Source organism: Falco cherrug, chromosome 6 (assembly GCF_023634085.1).
Source record: "Falco cherrug isolate bFalChe1 chromosome 6, bFalChe1.pri, whole genome shotgun sequence".
NCBI lineage: Eukaryota > Metazoa > Chordata > Aves > Falconiformes > Falconidae > Falco > Falco cherrug.
Window position 1 is genome coordinate 80,021,736 of NC_073702.1, and position 19,574 is coordinate 80,041,309.

Consider the following 19,574-nt stretch of genomic DNA (forward strand, 5'->3'; position numbering starts at 1 on the left):
GTAGTTGCCCCAGGGCCAGGGGCAGGCGCTGCCCAGGAGCCACCCACGGGCACACCTGCCAGGGACCTGCTGCCACAGCCTAGTCAAGGTCCCAGGGAGGTCTGAGATGTGCCAGCAGTGCCCTGCCAGGGCCACAGCCAGTGGGACAGTGCAGGAGGAGCGTGAAGGGCAGAGCATGGCACAGCAGCCGCTGTCTTGACATAAAGCCCCTGCCAGCCCCAAGGTCCAGCTCTACCTGCCTCAGCTCCCCCCACAGCCCTGCTCACCTCCCTTGTCTGGGCCACGTGGAGTCTCCTGCCCCAGCAAAACTTCATCCTTTGGACTTTGCTACAAGGCAGTGGACCCAGTAAAAGTGCAAAGTCTTCCCCTACCCACCCCCTACCTTCAGATTAAAGCAGGTAATCACATGAGAGAACGGAGTTTTTACTGAGTCCATGTGTGAAGATAGTTTTACCACTTACATAAAAGTTTAGATTTCAAGAAAATAAACTTCTGTAGTTTAGCTAATGAAAGGGAGCTATTTGACAAAGCTTCTTGCAGGCTCAAATGTGATTAATTTACTGCAAAGCAACAAGGCTCAGCTTAGACCAAAAAGGTCTCAGATAGGTCTTGCTATGTAACATTTGTAACAAGCTAAAAACGTACACCGAGAGTGATCACAGCTCAGATGACTAAGTGTTAATTGCTTAATGACAGTAAATCGACCAGGGCAGTAAATAGCCTTTTTGATTATCAGGAGATCACAGGATAATACAGTTGGGCAAGGTAATTCAATAGGTCAGACCAGGTTGCCAAGGGCTGGACTCAAGAACAAAACCAAACAAGCAAAGAGATACAAACCTTCAAATTTTTTACTGTACTTCCAGTTTTACACAGTAACATACCCTGTGGCTGTGTAACAGTCACATTCTTCAGTGACAAAATATAAAATAACAGCGTACAAAAATAAGCACTTTAACTGCTTTAATTCTGCTTACCACATAAGCGAGAGCAGGCATTATAACCCTCACTGGCTTTTACGCCAGACTGTTGCTTCCACAGATAAGCACTATGATGTGCCAAAGCCTGAAGCCTGACATCTGCTGCCAGACTGCAGCGAGCTCCCCAGGGCTCCCAGTGAGTTCACTGGGGCCAGCACAGGTGCAGCAGTTCTGCCATTTCTGGCACACAGCAGGACCAGACCTAACAGCACATCCTCCCTCCCCATTCCCCTGTTCCCCACTACAAAGGCTGGCTGCATAGAGACAGATGCAATCCACGTTTAGAGGACCCTCTTCAGATTTGATCTCACTAGTCATCCCAAACCCAACAGCAAAGAAGGATTTTCTGAGCACTGCAAGATCAATTCATAACTGATTATGCAGCACCAGGCAGGATTCATCATGCAGTATATTTTTCCTCCCCCTGTTTTTTTGCTTTGTGGTAGTGGTTGTAATCATTATACAGATCCTTAAAGACCTCCCTTACACCTGCTGGTAGCGATGCATTTAAGAACTTGACGTCGCGTTCAATGCAGAGGTCAAGGATGTGATATATCCCTTCTGTGAGATGTTTCTTCACAGCCGGGTGCAAAGTCACCTAGGAGAAGAACAAAACCGCATTAAACTTAAAACAAAAAGGCAAGAAAATACCCCTTTAACAGTCAGTATACATTAAATGCTGACAACATGATATCCAGTGCATCAGACCACCTGGAACAGCCCATTAGATAAAATCCAATATTTTGACTCAAGCAGTATTTTCCTGATTTTTGCAAACGTGTTTTGCAGAACAAGCATGCCCCTTGCAATAAAATCCGCAAGAGGGCTGCTATACACATTGCTGTGGAGGCAAAGACACTGATCATCTCGGAATCACAAGAGAACTCCTCAGCAGAAAAACTACAATTAAAGAAACCTAAAATACTTGCCCTGGATTACACGTTTCAGTTAATTCTGCATGCCGTATGCTACTGAGTCTCAGTTTCAAATGAGCACTTCCTTTAGGCTATCCTGTAATTTACACTGGGTAGTCAATCAATTTTAACTTACCACTTAACAACTTGATACTTACCTAACAGTTTGTATCCAAAGACTTTATAAGTATAAGCCTTAATAAAAGAAGCTTTCAAAAAGCTCAGGAGATGTGCACTTCCTTGATCTGTTTCAAGACCAGGAATCGGGCACCTTGCCTGAAGTCATGCAGAAAGTTGAAGAAATACCACAAATGACTCGGGACTCAGTGCCCTGCTCCTGCCATTACCCTGCTCAACCCCACAACCAGCAGAACCGCCACTACAGCCAGGAGTATCAGCACTGACTCTGGAGTCCTCAGGTGCTCCAGGCTAACTGAAATTTCTCCTATGCTCACAAATCACTTCCTAAGTACTTCGCTGCCTGAGGCGGTGCAGGCCTCTGGCATAATCACATTATTTTTGCCACAGAACCATGTCTTGTCTTTGCTGCATCCCCAAATGAGCTTTATGCCTCCAAACCTAAGCTTCTGCACTCCAGGCCTAATGAAAATTACATAAAAAGCTGTCATTAAAATTCAGACTTCTTTCTTCCTGAGGCAACTAATAAACTTTCGGCTAATGAAGTGCACTCCTAATCACTGTGACAGGCTCCTGCTCTTTCTCTGCCCTAAACATAAAACAGCTAATATATTTTATTAGACCTGCTAACATAGCTGGGAAAAACATACAGTGGGTATTAAGGCACATAAGACTTTCTGTGACCCTGAAGAGTTTGCATATCCAAAAGGTGGTCATGTTTTCCCCCTCTATGTCAGTTATCTATTGGCTGATTTATAACAGATGCTATTTCTCCCTGCACCATGCACCAAAGTAACAGACCGGGTTCAGCATCACAACTCCCAGTGAATGCACTGGGCTGGGCTCTCCCTTCCTAGGGCAGAGAAATGACTGCAGAGAACAAGGGTGGGAAAACCCACAGCTATTAACAAGATGGACCAGATGTCCCACTTGGGATAAGCAGATACCTCAGAGCTGCAGTTAATGGAACTGCATCCCTCACATCACAAATTAATCTGGACCCGTGCCTTATTTGGGTCATTCTTGCTTTGCAGTGCAGTTTCCTATAAACAACCTCCAATAACACTATGGGAAGCACAACCAAAGATTTAAACAACTGCCACTACTGGCTGGCAGTTAATTATGCTTTTAAGTGTTTTATGGTCTATATAGTTAGCACAACCAATTTGTCAAGCATTACAGAGCTCTTGATGTGAGACATTAAATGTGTGAAGAGGTATTTCACTATGCTGAATTAAGCAACAGCTCATAGACAACAGGGGAAAAGCACTGTCAACAGCATGAAAGAGGCTATAGATGCCACCCACTCCAACAAGGAATCTTTCTAGATTAACACAAAATAATTCACAAGGATAATTAATTTCCTGGTATAAAGAGGAAGCACTGAGGGGACTGTTACACAGCTACTTTAGGAGTAAGTGACTGTTTGGGCCAGTAGCTTTCACCAGTTTTGGTCTGCAGACCTTAAAAGGGTTCCAGGAAGTGTGCAGATGCCCATACACAGACTTAAATCTACCAACATGTTTTTCTGTTACCTTTGATGGACCTCCAGGGTCTTCAGATCACAGGCTGAAAGCCACTGATCTGGAGTCTGAAGTGATGAACGGTTAAAGGAGTTTCTCTCTCCCTCTGCAGAGCAACATGAAAGACATGTACGTGCCTCTCAAGACAGGCATGATGAGGCCTCCCCTTCCACCAGTATCCATCAATTCCAACCAGCCTAATGAGCAATAAATCATTGCCTACTTGTGAGCTACCTATTCTGTCAGACAGAAAACGCCTTTGTCACAGCATCTGGTGGCTCACTACACCAATTCCCCTTTCCACACCCAAGGGTTCCATACATACATTACTGACCTGTGGTTTCAGCTATCACACTTTGATTTCCCAGTGCAAGTACGGCACAAAACCTTCCTAGAAGTCTCATGAGACTTTGTCTTGAGGTAAGTGTCCTTTCAACTTTAAAAGGTCATTTGACAATTCAAGTCAGGCTTTCTAACTCACATTCAGTGGTGAACAGATTACAGATTTCAGAGACAGAGCAGCAGTCTTAACAGTAATTCAGTTTACTAAATTACTAAATCCCTAGTATTTGCTGAACTACTATGTTTACTACCTAAACAATAACCAATTTACCAGGAACACTAAAAAACATGGCTAAAAACTCACATATCCCGCTGTTTTGCTCACAAACCTCGGAAAAAAGCCAGGTAATAGAAAAGGCAGCCGAGTTTAAGATCCATAACAACCTTCGTGGTTACTTACATTGGTTACATCATAATCCTTCAGAAACATAGCACCAGTAGGGATATTTTTATAGTAAGAGAGCCTAAAAACAAAGACTAAAATTCCTTTCTGTATTTCAGCCCATGCCCAGACCAGAGTCACAAATAAACCATTTACAGGTAATTGCAACACACGCAGCATTCAAACCCTGGTGAAATCTAAATCCATCAGGCTGAACAGAATGACAATTTGAACTTAGGTCTGGATGTCAGAAGCTACTGACCTGGCTCTGGCATCCCTAATAGCAGGAGCAGTTGTTTCAGTAAGGATCAGAGTATCTTTGGTAAGGGAGAGTTACTGAAAAGCTAATAATTCTCCAGCTTGGTAACATTTTTCCCATTCATTTACTCATTTTGACCAGATTAAAAGATATTTTCCAGGAGAATTTTTCTCCATTGTTTAGCCAGATGGGGCCCTATCTGCTCAGTTTTGGACAACTGAGACTAGCTGGGAGAACCACCTAACACAACAGGCAGGAAAAGCAACACCTGACATGACAGAAAAGCAAAGCAGTTCTGTAAATAGGCATTGCACTGTTTTGCCTTAAAAAGCCCCCACAGCTCACACCTTTAGAAAGTTTTCAGGAGCTGAAGCTGGGTAAGAAAGATTCTCAGGAACTCTTGCTCGAAGTAACAGTGTCTAGATCAAACCTGTATCCCCACGAGGCACAGCAACTTTCATAACTTCACAGATTTTACACAACTTAACACTTTGGAACAGGAATTCCAAAGCCAGCACAATACCATGGCACTTTCAAGATGAATGAGAACATGTTACCTTCTGCAATTCAGTCACATACTGAGCCACAATGAAAGCAGAAAACACAGTGAAGTCCTCCATTTCTGCAGCAATATGAGTATACATCCGTTCCACCAAGTGTGCACACTTCAGTATAACTTCAAACTCATCGGTGTTGCCTAAAACAGAAAAAGATGTGCAGCCTGGCATTTGAGGCTTAAAAACACTAGGAAAAAAACACCAAAGAATCATCACCCAGTCTTCCATGATTCTTGAACTACATGAAGCCAATGCCAGCTTGCCCAATTTATCTTTTCTTATGAAGCCCCAGCTGAAAGGCCCCCAACAACACACCATACGCATCTCTTACAGCGGTTATCTTGTAAGAGCACGCTGATTCCGACTCCTTGTGCACTGCAAGGCAAAAAGTATTTGTTACAGATGTTGAAGTGCTAAAAGCAGCCGCTACTGCTACAGTCCCTTCCATGATTCAGTCCCAGCTAGCACTGTGGAGGAGAGAACAAGGAGACAGGAAAATTATATTCTCTACCTACAGAAAATCAGAAGACATCTCTTAGAAACAGCATAGTAAGAAAGCTTCCTGATGAGATCTATTATGTGGAATACAGCAGCAGAAGCCACATCGCTGGAGATATTTAAAGTGAGGCTGGAGAGATCACCTGAGAATTTACTCAGTAGGCAACGAATGAAGGTAACACAAACAAGGGAGAAGGAAATTCCAGAAACTCTTTTCTTGTAAACTGTTACGAAAATAGAATAATCCTGCATCAACTTGAGGGTGCCACATACCTGTATATTTCCCGTTACCCCTGCCTTACGTAAACGTATTGCAGAAGCAAGCAATAATTCTCAAATTCTCAAAGTTTGGCACCAGTTCAACATACCCTTTTTGTCTATCACTGAGCCTTTGTTAGTATATTCCTCCATGACACACACATACACTTACACTTGCCCGCAGCTGTGGGCAACATATCAACCGAGATAAATCTGAACATGGCATAATCTGTAGGACATCAGTGGAAAGCCGGGATACCAGTTGACTTCATGGCCTGCAACTGATTGTCTCAATAAGTCACTGCTATTAATGACAGGATATTTGTGTCCTGACCAGCATAAAGCACAGGATGATTACCTTCATCACTGTGAACATCTTTGACTTGGCTACTTCAACAATGCAAATTCTTTAATAACTTCCAGTGAAGTCTTATTTTTTTTCTTCCTTTTGAGATATTTAACCACCCTAATTCCAAATCCTTGACTATACAGATATATCAGCTAATCCCAATTGATACTTCAGATATGTGTAATGTTCTGGCTTTAAGCCTAATATAGAATGGTGACAATTCAGGTCTGTAGTAAACTTAGTTCCAGCCTCGAGAAGCTCGATTTAGTACAATCAGTTTGGGGCTAGAACTCTGGCATATTAGCATGGACCACCAGACTTCACAGCCACCGTGCTTTCAGGCACCGGGGGTTGATAGGAAGAGCAGAACCTGGGCACAGCAAGCCTTACTGACTCCTGTAAGTTCTCCTGTGGCGAACACCTTACTCACCTAAAGCAGTGCTGTCTGCATGCAGCTCCACAGGAGCCCCAGTTATCTTCGTAAGCCCACGGACACTAAAAAGCTCATCCTCGGTTTTACATAAAGGACAGACAGGGCTACAGGACTGACTGTTTCAATGCCACAGCTAGCGTTTGAGGACTTTGCTTCTGGTGTCAGACCGCCCATTTCTGCACCTCCTCTTGCAAAGTATACAAAATTCCAGTGTGTGTGTATATATAATGCAAAAGTGGAAAAGATCCGGTACCTCTGTCTCCTTTCTGACGTCCTTCATGCATGACAGAAACAACCAGACGATGGAAACTGTTCAGAAAAGACGGTGCTGCTTTCAACAGCACCTGCAAAGACATGAAGTAAAAACATCTGAGATGATATAGTAAAGGGAGTAGAGAGGGCAGAGGTACACCACCCCACAGGCTGAGGGAGATCAATTCCTGTGAAGGGAACTATATGGTCTATAGAGCTGTCAGGAGCAGAGACTCTCTTCATTGTGCTCCCATACAGTATCTAGAACATGAAAATCCTGAGGCAGGGCTGCAGTCCTGGCCATATTCAAATACAAATAACAAATAAGCATATTAAAGTTACTTCATCTCTCCGAAGCAGCATTTGATTTAGTACCCTAACGTCTAGGAAATTTGTTCTTGCTGGTAGAGAACCTGTGTAGCCAGAATGATTCACAGAACACAGGGTCCAATAACACCACAGATCACTGTGTGAAAACAGCCTGGATAGGCAGCTTTCTACCACCAGGGTTTTCGTAAGGGCATTTTAGCAATGTGTACTGCCTTGCTTTTAGAATTTGCCATTTCCCCATCTTTAGCTTCACCCTCAGTTCTAATACAAATGCATGAGGCCCCTTTCCTTTTTTTCTTCCACCTCTGCCTACATATTCCATGTAGGAGTATCACCAGCCCCCTGCAAGTGCTGGCACATCTTCACTTTCCCACGCCAGAAGGCTGACAAGAACACCAGGATGGTACAACGTTTGAAGGTCACCAACTTCTAACACATCTAAGGCCTGCTTTCTAAGGATTGCAGAATCTTGATCTCCAGTGAGAATGAGCTCCTAGAGCCTGCGACATTAGTGCTTCTAGAAATCAATCATAAAAATAGGGAAAGTCTTATTCTAATCTGGCATCAGATGTTGATAAGCAATCTGCTGCCAAAGAACAATGCAGGCAATAAAACAAAGCAGAAAAGCAACTGAAATTATGTGATTTTGAGATTCCCAGCCTTCTAAATGACAAACAGTACAAAGCATTTTCATACTATCAGGACAAATTCTTTCAAAGCCACTATTCAAAGAAAAATAAAAATCTCATCACGGCCTCTATGTTCGTTCTTTCCACCTTTTTCCCCTCCTCCCACTCCCTCACAGATGTACCTTTGGATGACACTGCACAATAGAGAAGAGCACTTCATGGACTCCCAGGAAGACACCACGATAGTCTTCTGTCTTCAGATGATCCAAAGGGACTGTCAGGAGAATGCTGAATGACAGTGCCACATGGTGTGGATTTAAGAGAATCCCTTCTCCTTGCCTTAGCAGTGCTGCTGCAGTCTCTAGAATAGGTATAACTATGGTGGAAACCAGTGACTGGTCCTGACAGGCCTCTTTGGTTTGCATCTACAAGGATACAGGAAACAGATAACGAGGAGTGCATTAGCCACCTATCACTACCATTTGCACACCAGAGAACCATAATGCTCTGACTTGAGTCAGTGGAACTAGACTGCTGCAAGCTGGACTGACAGGGAGACTCCTGCATTTTTGCCATTTTTGTGAAACGGCATCCTGGGCAAGGATGCACATGATGCCCTTCAAGAAAGCATTGCTGTGAGCGTGGAATTGTAATACTTTCCAGTCCCCTGACAACCACCACCTCTTTGCACCCTCTCACATGGATGCACGGATGCAGTTCTCTTCTTTACAAGCATGCAAACCAAACAAAAAAAGGCATAAATTGCATGCTCATGGTTCCCAGGCACTGCAGAGCCAACCTCTGACAAATGCGGGTCTACAGACACCATCACTATCAGAGAAGAAAAAACTGCATCACTAGGTTTGTATGCTGTACAAATGAGGGACAGGAAACATGGGTTTCATAACTTTAAGTTAAGCTTCCCATTCATAATTCAGTGAATCTATATTATTATTTCCTTAATACAAGCACTTTTTTTGTTTTGTTTTGCTGCTGTTGGCTTCTGCTATGACACGTGGCTGACAGTTACCTTCTCCTTTGGACAGGAGGAAGGACAAGAGATTTAGACTCTCTTCGCTGCAGCCCAAGCAGTTTCTCACAAGCTCCAGATTACAAGGTGCAGTCCCAGAAAATTACTGATAATAAGAAATGGACAACCTACGCACTGCACTCACAGATTTACTTGAGGAAGGAGGGGAGAGAGGGTCTAGACAAAAAAGCACAGGTGGATGTGGTATGGCTTTGTCTAATATCCACCCCTTTTTTGTTTCTGTATGCCTCTGTGCATGTTAGATGTAAACAACTGCAGACTCCAACAAATAAAATGGATAGGTAATGAAGTTACAATAAAGAGATACTTACAGCTAAAGCTGTGATTATCTGTGGGCTGGCAAACCAGAAAGCTTTTTCTTTGTCTCCGCTTAATGGGCAGCTGAGCAACAATTTGGTTAGCGTAACAGCTGACAATACTTCCTGCAGAAAGCAAATTGATGATCAGTCGTGGGTACAAGATGCACTGGCTGCTTTCAAGTACAGAAGAGCTCTTTCAAGGGCAGTGGCAGTTTTGAGCATTACCAGAGCCTTGACACATGAAAGTCCTCCCACCAACGCATCTCTTTGGAAGCTGTGAAGTAAGCAGCAGCTCAGCAAAACTCAATATGCTGAACAGCACTGGCCCAAATGTACTGCATGCTATATTTATTTCACAAGCAACTTACTGTACAGAAAGGCTTACGTGATTTTTAAGAAAGGAAAGCCTTTTCCTTCAACTGCCACTAGATAACAGAGGGAAGCAATGAGAATACAAGGACAGCAGTATACTATATGCTAAGAATGCTGCATTTGGCAGCAGTTTTTTTCTTACTTGCTGGCTGTTATGAGAGGTTGATAAAAGAAATACATTACAAGCTATTCTAGCTATTCTTAGGTGGCAGGAATTATATGCACAGTACAAGAACTCCAGACACACTTTCAAAAAGATGTATCTAGAATTCATGCAGTACATTCTTGTCTATTTCTGACAAATAAGACAGAGCCAGATAAACCCCCAAGTTCAATCCAAGTTCCATTCTCATGTCACTGAGCTTTTTATGGAGGTACAGCTGGCTTTTTTGCCAGAAGTGTTCCATATGTCACCGCTGCTGCTTAAGCTGCTCAGGAGAAAGGCTCAGTATTTAAAAGGCTACTGAATGGTACCTGGTTATTACAGAGTATATCTTTATAGAGACAAATATCAAAAGCACAGGTGCAGTTTTGATTTTATGTAAAAATGCCAGCATTTCTAAAAGTCCCTTTAACACTTTAAGAGCAGCCACAGACAAACAGTGGTTAAACTCACTGACTGCTAGTATCTGTCATGCAAGAGCTCTGATAAGCAAGTAGAAAAATAATTGTAGCATGGCCTGTAACATCACAGCTGTGTGGTTTCTGTTAATAATACATGGAATTAAGACTGCTGAGTCCTTAAACGGGACAGAAAGTTTTTCCAGTAGGTTTCCATGATCTTTCCACCTCTCTTAATTTATATCCAGAACATATATACCTCAGCGTGGTTACCAAGCCCTTAAACACGTAAATTAATTTGACTTGACCGCTGAACATAAAGCAGGAAGAGGAAAAAAATATTTATCAGATGTTATTCAGACAACAAAATTTTATCAAGATCCAGGAAACTGAAGAAGGAAGTTGACTAAACTAAGCTCATGCCTTACTTTAGCTTTCTGTTGCCAAACATTCCTCATTTCAAGTCCCTGTAGCACCAGCCTCATTATGGTATAAAACTCCTCAGCCGAGCAGTTTCCCAGCAGCTGGACAAGCACCTCTGTCAGCTCTATCTGCATACTTTGGATCATCTGGGTTGTGATTGCAGGACCTACGTAGTCAAGAGACAGCAGCATGTATTAATCAATTCCCAACACAAGGACTTCAACAGGTAAGAACAGGGTGAACTGAACCTTAAAACAGCTCTGCAGGTACCTTTTTAATACACAAATGCATAGAGGGCCCCATGATTTCCCTTTACCTCCCTCCCTACTAGTGCAATGGATTGCTGTTCTCAAGTATTTCCTACCCTAGGGTTCACAGAGCAGTCATTATACCAATAAAAAGCCTTTACCAGCACGGAAACACTACAATAAAGCGTGTGCCCAAGCCAAGGGAGGAGGCTAAACAGCCCACAAGGCTTTACGACAAATGCTGGCCACAGAGCCATCACAAGTCACAAAAGCATTAGGCTGAGAAAGTTTAGGTCTCTACTGATCATAATTCACACTCCCCACTCACTCCATTATTACTACGTAGGGAGTCCTAGACTAACTTGTATCTTAATTGATTCCGATGGCTTGTTTCTTAGTTCCACAAGTATCCACAGGATCTGTGGCAATGCCAAAAGTCTTCTTCAACAGGAATTCATATTTCACCTCACTGAATACTTTACTTATTCATCAGAAATTCTTACAGCATTTTACAGTGATTAATTATGTCTCCAGGCAAAAGCACTTTACCAATCTTACAACAGTGAAGTGAGGCACAGGATGAGGGAGAGAAAACTCAGGAGAAAAATCACAGCAATTGACACATCCTTATGGTCCCTAGTTCTAATGCGAAATCCCTGCTCTCAGTGCCCTTACTGAACCCCTAGATCAAACTCAACTTTTCAAATTCAAGATCAGATTTTCCATGGAGAGCTGTGCTCTGTTCTTAGCTACCTAATGCCAGTAAAAACATCTGAGATCATGATTGTGGTTCATTTGAGCAATAGCCTCTGAAGTGGAGAGCGCACACCCCAGGGTCTGCACAAGACAAGCCACTGGGGTGTGGGAATTGTAAAGAAAATATCTTTAATAAATAAAATAAAATGTAAAAATGTTTATTTCATCTTCATCTCATGCTTGTTAAACTTTTGTGTATGCTTTGTAAAGTACATAGCATACCAGTAGAGTAGCACATGCATATAAATAAACATATATTGAGGCTGCATGCTCAATTTATTTATTTTTTTACTGATATGTGTGCACAATCAAAAATGTTTGGAGACTACTGCAGTAGAGCATGTTAGCAGTAAGTTCAATGAATTCCAACTCTTTGAAGAAGTCAAAGAGAACCGTTACATCTGTGCTGCGTTTAGTTCCTCTCTCTGAACAAGACAATAAAAAGAAGCCATTAGGTCACACAGCTGGCAAGAACCGTCTTTCCTAGCCCTGGCTCTTTATTTGATGGGGATAATGGGACTGATCTGCCAAATCCCCACAGGGTTTTTCTTCAGAATTTTTTTTAATCAGAATTACAGGTGTTCGGCACGCTTGAGTTAGGTGATTGTCATCATTCTAAAACCTCACCTATCAGATACAAAAACAGATGAGTGTTTTACTGTAAGGTCCTCTGCGATTGTCAGATAAGACACATCCGATCTGACCTGGCACACATCAGCTGCTTCAGCAGTGCCTACTACACCGCCTATATGAGTAGAACATGGCACCTTCAGCCCTACATCCAGAGGAATTACCATGTTCTAGTTACTGTCAAAATGTTCTACAGGGACAAGTAACTCAGGACCTCAACTTTGTTAAGATGTTTGCATCTTCCAGGAGAGGATCGTTACCAAATTAGATGGTGGCTGTGATCCAGGTACCACAACATTGCCTCCTAGAAAATTTTCCTGTTATGCATTTATAAAAGGACAGGCTACTTCTTTAACACAAGTAAACACATAGAGGCTTTTCAAAAAGCTATGTGCCTTTTAACTCGCCTCTGCACTGCAAAATTAGCAAAGGAAGTGGAGAAAGGGAGTTTTCATACCAGAAAGAAGCTTTTTTATAGCAAAAACAACCATGACCGCTGTTTCTTTTCCAGGATACAGCTCTGGCACTGAGCAGAAGATCGTTAGGAACTGCAACGCAGACTGAAGGAACTGTAGATTACCTCCGGCACAGGGCAGCTCTCTCAGTATCTGAGAGTAAAACTTTTGGTACAGTTTAATACGGGGTTGCTCCAAAAACCCACTGGGCTCCTTCTGCCAGCCCTTTTTGACAGCATGGCTCAGATCTGCTTTGAGAAGAGTAGTGACAGATGGTATGAATGCTACAGGCAAAGGCTCGTTTTCAGTGTTACTCTGAAGACCGTCTTCAACAGTTCTGACCATTTGCACAACTACTGGCTCCAACAGAGCAGACAGTACATTCGCAGACTGCAGCTTCTTTTCTGGCAGCTGCTGAAGGTGGAGTGTGACTACGTGACAGAGTGTGGTGAATGCCATGAGCAGTAACTGCCCAGCTGCGGGATTCCAGTTTTTCCAGCCTTTGCTTTTGGCTGCACCACCATCTGACTTGCAGCTTACCAGGAAAGACATGAACTTTTCCAAGTTGAGCCTCACACTTTGCCTTCTTTCAATAATCATCTGAAGAAAGTTTTCCAAAAAGGCTTGGGCTTCCTGGAGATACTGTCCCCAAACAGGAACAGTCAAGACATCAGTGAAGAATTTGCTAGCTGTAAGCTGGGAGGTCATAACAGCCTCAAGAACATCACTGGCGTGAAACACCTTAAAAATACAGCTGGCATTCCTGCCAGCTTGCAAGCACCTCAGGAGGCGGAAGCAGGTACTTAAAAACTTCAGCAGTAACAGCTTGCTGCAAGAGACTCTAGCCCTGGTATTGGCTAGCAGGGACAGGAGCACCAGAAAACACCGGGTACAGTCAGAGGGAAGAAGACTGTCTAGTTTCAGAAGAGAAGCAATTTCTAGCAAACCCAAGCAGCTTTCTAGCTGACTTTCTTTCAGGATGACAGGGCAGCAGCTTTTTGCTAACAGTACTATACACTGGGCAACCTTCTCCAGTGTTTTCCAAGACAAGCTGAACTCATTCTTCTGCAGTTTGTTTTCTGATGGTGCTTCCCACAGATCAACAGATCTGCAGTGAGCCAGCATTTCTTCATGCCAAGGGATATTACCTGCAGACAGCTGTTGAACTGGCTGATCTACTGAATCCTTGGCAGCAGTGGGCAGCACCCTAGCAAACCGACGAATAAGACTGGTCAGAAAAGCACAATGCAGGACCTTCATTTCTGGAAGAAAGGAGCTATGCATCAAACCAAGAGATACCTTCCCAATGCTGATGAAAGACTCCTGGTCTGCGGCAGCTTCCTGATCTTTGGCCAATACTAAGGTCTCTAGAAGCACATTTGCAAGGTACTCTACATCCTTCAGGGACATAAACGGCAACAGGATAGTCAGGTTGGAGATGATGAGGTGCCAGTGTGCTGTGGGGTAAGTAAGATCACTTATTGCGCCGATATCTCCATCCCATGGTTCAGATTCTCCCCTGTTCATGCTGGATCTCCCGGACTCCAGGATGAAAGCTGTAGCATGCTGCAAGGTCTGTAGGTCAGCTTTTGTCTGTATTAAAATCATCTTTATTTTCTGAAGCGTGAGCAGTTCTAAGCAATATTTACTAGTGGAGGCAAAACTATTTGCAAGTTCCATGACTCTCTCCCAGCACTGCTCCTCCACACCAGGGAGTAAAGCTGAAATGCCCCAGTGCCTTGCAGCAGGTTCAGTAACAGCAGCAGCAATTTCAGCTTTTGGAGACACATATTTACTGCAGCTAACACCAAACAAAGTGTCTACCTCAACCCAAGTGTAAACAAGGAGGAGAGCAGAGTCACTGGCCTTTCTTAGCCAAAGGTCTGACTTCTCTTCCTCTCTTCTAGGAGCCTGCAGCAGCTCCATCAGTGGCTGAATTATTCCCTTCTGCATCTTTGCCAGCAGACTCTGAGTGCGAAGGACCACAGGGGAAGGGGTGACATCATCTAGGCTCCTCATGTTGAACAGAAAAGCGTGCAGCACCAAGCTCACCGACAGCAGCTTCAAGGCCATGTCAACTGACCCTTCAACATCAGGAATGATAAAGGTCTGGCATTTCTCCACAAAGAGACACAAAATGTCCAGAATCTGGTTGGGTGGCAGTTCAAGGAGGCACTCATGAAGCTTTACTGTCAGGCCAGCAGAGAAGACAGGCAGTCTCAGCTGATCAGCAGCTGGCTGGCAAATGACTGTCAATACCTCCTCAAAGAGCCGTGGGAATTGTCGCAGCTTGGAGTAAGTCTGAAACATGGTGTTGATGAGAGCCTCCTGGGGTTTCTTCGTGCGTGGCTCAGAGACCTCGGCATCAATCCATGCTGAGGCCACTAAGTCATCCAGGTCTGGCTCTACTATAAGGTGGTTTAATGACATCAAGAGTTTGAGACACCTGAACCAAGCAGGGATGGAAGCTTGGGAGTGCCTCAACAACACCTGTGCTAGCTTGCGGTAAAACCCAAACTGTACCTCCTTGTGCCGGATACGGTCACGGGCAACATTATAGATATCACTGCTAAGCACCAAGTTCAGAAGCTGTTCCAAAGCAAGCAGCTCCGTGCTCCAGTCCGCAGGGGAGAGCATATCCTCCCACACACCCTGCTGTAGGCCAGAGAGCCTGAGACAGCCAAAAAGGCTGCTCAGCATGTGGAAACACACAAGGTGGTTTTCCGCCTTACAGTACGAGTCCAGAAAGAGCTTATATAGCAGGGACACTGAACCAGCCACAGCAGCTCCATGAAGGGCAGGTTCACAAAAGCCACTGCCCAGCTTGGTCTGCACTGTGCTGACTGGTAGCAAAACACTTTTCAAAGCTCCTTTCTTCTTCTCTTGGAGGTTCTGTTCTGGCAGCAGCTCCTCTTTGTAGGATAAGAAAAGCTCAGGCTGGAATAACCCAGCCTGCAGCAAAGTTTCTACTTGGTTTCGGATTTCCCTGCTCAGGTGCTGACGCACATGGTTGTCATCTGCTTGTGTCCAGCTCCTCACAGTTAGCCAGTGTCTCAGGAGCAGACACGGCTGGAGCAAGTGACTTGTCACTTGCCCAAACACACGATTTGGGTTGGTTTGCTGCCTCTGGATCAGGAGGTACTGAGTAAAGGTAAGCTGGAGGACTCTGAACAACTGGGAACCCACAGCATCATCAGAAGCCAGCTGCTGACATGCCAGCTTGGCCAGCTTGCTGAGGAGATCAACCAAGAGCTCACACTTTGCTGTGTAAATGATGGAGAGCGAAGGAGTAGAAAGGATGCCACTGGAGCAACTCAGCACTGTGCCAATGTTTTGCTGTGTTTTTTGAGAACAGGCCTCTGATAACCTTTCGTTTATGACCTGAAGATTGGGGGGGGGGGGGTAGAAAAAAAAAAGAAAGAAAAAAAACCCAGTCAATTTTACATACAAAGACAAAGCTCATCATCATGAACCAACATCACCTTCTGTGAACTTTGGCTGCAAGAAGGAAGCAACAGGGACCTGCCAACAGCTGCTGCCAGGCCTCTCACACTGTTGGTCTCAAACTAGAAGCTCCTTTGGCCAGAACTGCGTCCCTGCATTTGAGGAAGCCCTCATTCAGTACATGTGCTACTGGCAACGGCATAAGACTATCCACACTTGATCCTAATAGTTGATCCTGCAGAAAGGGAATAGGGGTAGATTTCCTCCCTTCTTGAACGATCCCCAAAATTATGCTCCAAACATACATGAACAAACCCCCCCACAACACACATCCAACCTTTGATCCAGGAAGTTTATGTCCCTGACCAAGTATCATCTTTATATTTTAAAAAGAGCCAGTTTCCTTGCTGATATCCGGAACATGAAGGACTGTTCTCCCTCTTCTCTGAGGGATACACAACACTACAGAATTAACGTTTATTTGAACTTGCATTTCCCTTCCTTTTCTCAAACTTGATTTCCCTACCATCTTTTTGTCCCTATTTCCCTATCCCCCTCAAAGGGGTCCTTTGATCCCCTTTTCATTTGCTCCCTTTTCTCATCTCCAGATAATCTTGTCAGCAAACAAATTCAGTAACAATTCACAAATCTGTCTCTATTCCAGGGTTAAAAACCTCATCTGTCTCTTTACACTTTGTAGTGGATTCACCTCCTTAGCTCAAACCCCACCAGACTAAAACAGATCCTTAAATTCTGTCCACTGGACCCCTTGCCACCTCTGCCCTCAGTCTTCAGGGTACCCTGGCCTGTACCTCTCACCGAATCTTCAGCCAGACAGGCTTTCACACCCAGATCACATTTATATTTGGCACACTTTCTGCGTAGCACAAATTCAACCCAACCAAATCTCTGTACTTCACAAGTCAATTTCTGCAGGTAAAGACAGTCCCCTCATGCTTCCTTCTAACAGATCACAACTAAAAGGGTCTTTTTTCCAGTTACTTTGAATGCGTTTGCAGCCATACACCAATTCTGCTATTTCTGTAACGAGGAAGCTGAATAAGAAATTACACTTTCTGGTTCAATCCTAAACTGTAGCTGAAGTCTCCCCCATTCACTTTCAGCTGAGGCTAAAATAACAGTATGATTAAGGTCAATAGTAATTCAGTGCCACCACTGTTTAGAGCCATCATAAGAAGCCACAGGATCTGCTGAACGCCACGTCACAGTGCACAAGTACTCAAGCGAAAGACAGCAATGAGCCCCACAGTGAGGGAAAACCTCTCTCTCCCCAAGACTCCCAGGCAAACCGGCAATACAAAGCAGTAAATAATATAGAAAAGCAACATACAGAACTGAGCTTTTACTTACCCATTGAAATACTTAAACCAGTTCACTCTCTGATACTTCAAAGAAGTTAAAGACAGAGAGGAAGATCACGATTAGAATACTCTGCCATTTTCAGCCTTAGTACTGTACAAATACAAACCGTATTGCAGAACAGAAACAGAGAAGTTTTTAGTAAAGGTCCTAAAAGCCATCTGATAGAATATTACATATCTCATGTAACACTGACACTGTGAGGAAGAGTCGCATACTGTAGAAGATATGCGCTATTATCCAGCATATTACAAAGTATCCCCAGTTTTAGTTACCTGTGCAATTGAAAAACTGAGACCAATTGTCTTCCCACTCTTTAAGAGATCTTGCAGTCTTCTACTATGGATAATGTTGTCTAAATACACCCAGAGTTTCTCAACAACTTCATCCTCCAGTTCATACTTCTTACTGTAGTATGAAACCAACACATGGCTTACCCAATCAAGTAATACCTGTTAACAAAAGGGAAAAGAAGTAATCTTTAATAACCACCATATAACAACAAGACAAAAGTAGTACTTCTTCACAACTACGGCACTCATGATTTGACAGCCGCTCTACATCCAAGCAGAACAAGCTCTGAATAAGCAGAGAATTCCACCCTTGTAGATTTCAATTCCTAAGAGCTTTCATCCTAAATCCAGTATTGGCCCTGTGCTCCTCCGTACCATCCCAAAACAGCTTTCAGGAGTGAACATCCTAAGGCCCTTTCATCAGGGCATAATTCTGACAGTCAATACTGATTAGAAAATGTAGTCTTTTAAAACAAACAATCAGATGGGTTTCACCTTCAGGCAACTGGTATTCCTTTCATATCCTTCTCTTTGTATGTTTAAATTCATTACCTAGAAATTCAGGCCTAGGAATTTAGAAGTGTGCAAACCCGAAAAGGTTGAAACCTACTAATTTAAATCAGTGATTTAAAAATACAATGATCATGTATGGCTAAGTTTAATATTCTGATTTACTGGAATAACCATAACTCAAAACACAAATCTCAGATGGCACAAACCCTAGACTCCATAAAACTACTAGCTAGGAGGAGCAGCACAAGACACCCCTCACTTGGGAAAACATGGAGCAGACCTTCAGGAAAAAAAAGACTTGAGGGGAGAGAGTGGGTTCCAAGCAGAGAACACCAAACCACTTGGAAGCAAGGAGAAGCCTGTGAATCCACAGTGAGTGCACAACAAGTTTAGAACATCAGAAAACACAAACCTAGCTACAGTCAGCTCTCCCACCCTGAAGTTCTTGCTCTTAACTGTGACCAGAAGCACCAAACTTCACAGCGTCCTGTATAAAATATAATAACCAACGCTAACAACAGCTCTGAAGGGAATGGTTCCTCATCTATCTGGGAGACAGAATGCACACACAACCCTCTCCATAAAAAATTACTCTTCCTGCCCCAATACAGATCTTTGTGCTGAAGCTACTTGAAATATGTTACAAAAAAATTTCAAATAACCACACAGAAATCAAGAGCCGCCCACAGTTCCACACCAGAGCTGTATCTGCACTGCTACCCAGGGCCAAAAGCTTAAGCAACTAGATCTGGATTTTGTAAATCAATTCATTCCTCAGCAGCAATTAACTACCGCGACTGTTTTCTTTCGCTATTTACCATTAGAAAATACTTACTTGCTCCTTATTAGGCAGAACGCACTGGTGCGAAACCCACGCAAAGCGGGCGAGTTTGAGTTTGTCCTCCCAAGGAGTCTTGGCGCTTTTCAGCTTCAGGTAAATCCCCGAGTAGATGGCGGCCATGGGGGCCGCGCGTGGGGAAGGCGACGAGGCCCGACTGAAAGAAACGCAGTAGGTCGGACAGGCGGCCCCCGCTCGCGGCCCCCGCAGCCAGACCCCGCACCGCCCCGCACCCACCTCTCCACCACCAGCGCCACCAGCCCCCCCAGCCCCCCTCACCGTGCCCTCAGGCCCCGCCGCCCCTCACCGTCCCGCCGGGCCCGCGCCGCCCGCTGACCTCCGTCCCCGCCAGGCAGCGCCAGCCGATCGCCGATCGCGGGAGGCGGGCTGAGAGGTGCTTCGCGCCCATTGGCGGCCGCAGGGCGCCTGCGCGCGGGGCGGCCCCAGCCCCGCTCCCCCCCCCCCCG

At 44.2% G+C, this 19,574-nt stretch overlaps 1 protein-coding gene across 4 annotated transcripts; it reads right to left on the reverse strand.

Annotated features, from left to right (window-relative positions):
* Window positions 1–833: 833 nt before the first annotated feature.
* URB2 (URB2 ribosome biogenesis homolog) lies at window positions 834–19,506 on the reverse strand. 4 transcript variants are annotated; one of them, XM_055713932.1, is made up of 10 exons: window positions 19,415–19,506; window positions 19,105–19,264; window positions 17,739–17,915; window positions 12,642–16,020; window positions 10,556–10,716; window positions 9,207–9,317; window positions 8,027–8,269; window positions 6,887–6,977; window positions 5,096–5,235; window positions 834–1,578 (listed from the first exon to the last, which is right to left on the reverse strand). In XM_055713932.1, the coding sequence occupies exons 2-10, from the start codon at window positions 19,228–19,230 to the stop codon at window positions 1,381–1,383; spliced, it is 4,626 nt and encodes a 1,541-aa protein (XP_055569907.1). In that variant the 5' UTR covers window positions 19,231–19,264; window positions 19,415–19,506; the 3' UTR covers window positions 834–1,380. The 4 variants fall into 4 exon arrangements, with proteins under 4 accessions (XP_055569907.1, XP_055569908.1, XP_055569910.1 ...); XM_055713933.1 differs by having other exon boundaries at window positions 19,387–19,455; XM_055713936.1 differs by lacking the exon at window positions 834–1,578 and adding an exon at window positions 6,024–6,132 and having other exon boundaries at window positions 5,113–5,235.
* Between the last annotated feature and the right edge of the window lie 68 nt (window positions 19,507–19,574).

What these genes read in the sequence shown, in the direction of transcription:
- URB2 (XM_055713932.1), bottom strand. Translation starts at nt 19,230, where the DNA reads ATGGCCGCCATCTACTCGGGGATTTACCTGAAGCTGAAAAGCGCCAAG. An exon ending in TTTGGCAACAGAAAGCTAAA is followed by an intron (nt 9,318 to 10,555) that starts GTAAGGCATGAG and finishes TGCTTTCTGCAG; the next exon opens with GAAGTATTGTCAGCTGTTAC. An exon ending in TTGTGCAGTGTCATCCAAAG is followed by an intron (nt 6,978 to 8,026) that starts GTACATCTGTGA and finishes ATGTCTTTGCAG; the next exon opens with GTGCTGTTGAAAGCAGCACC.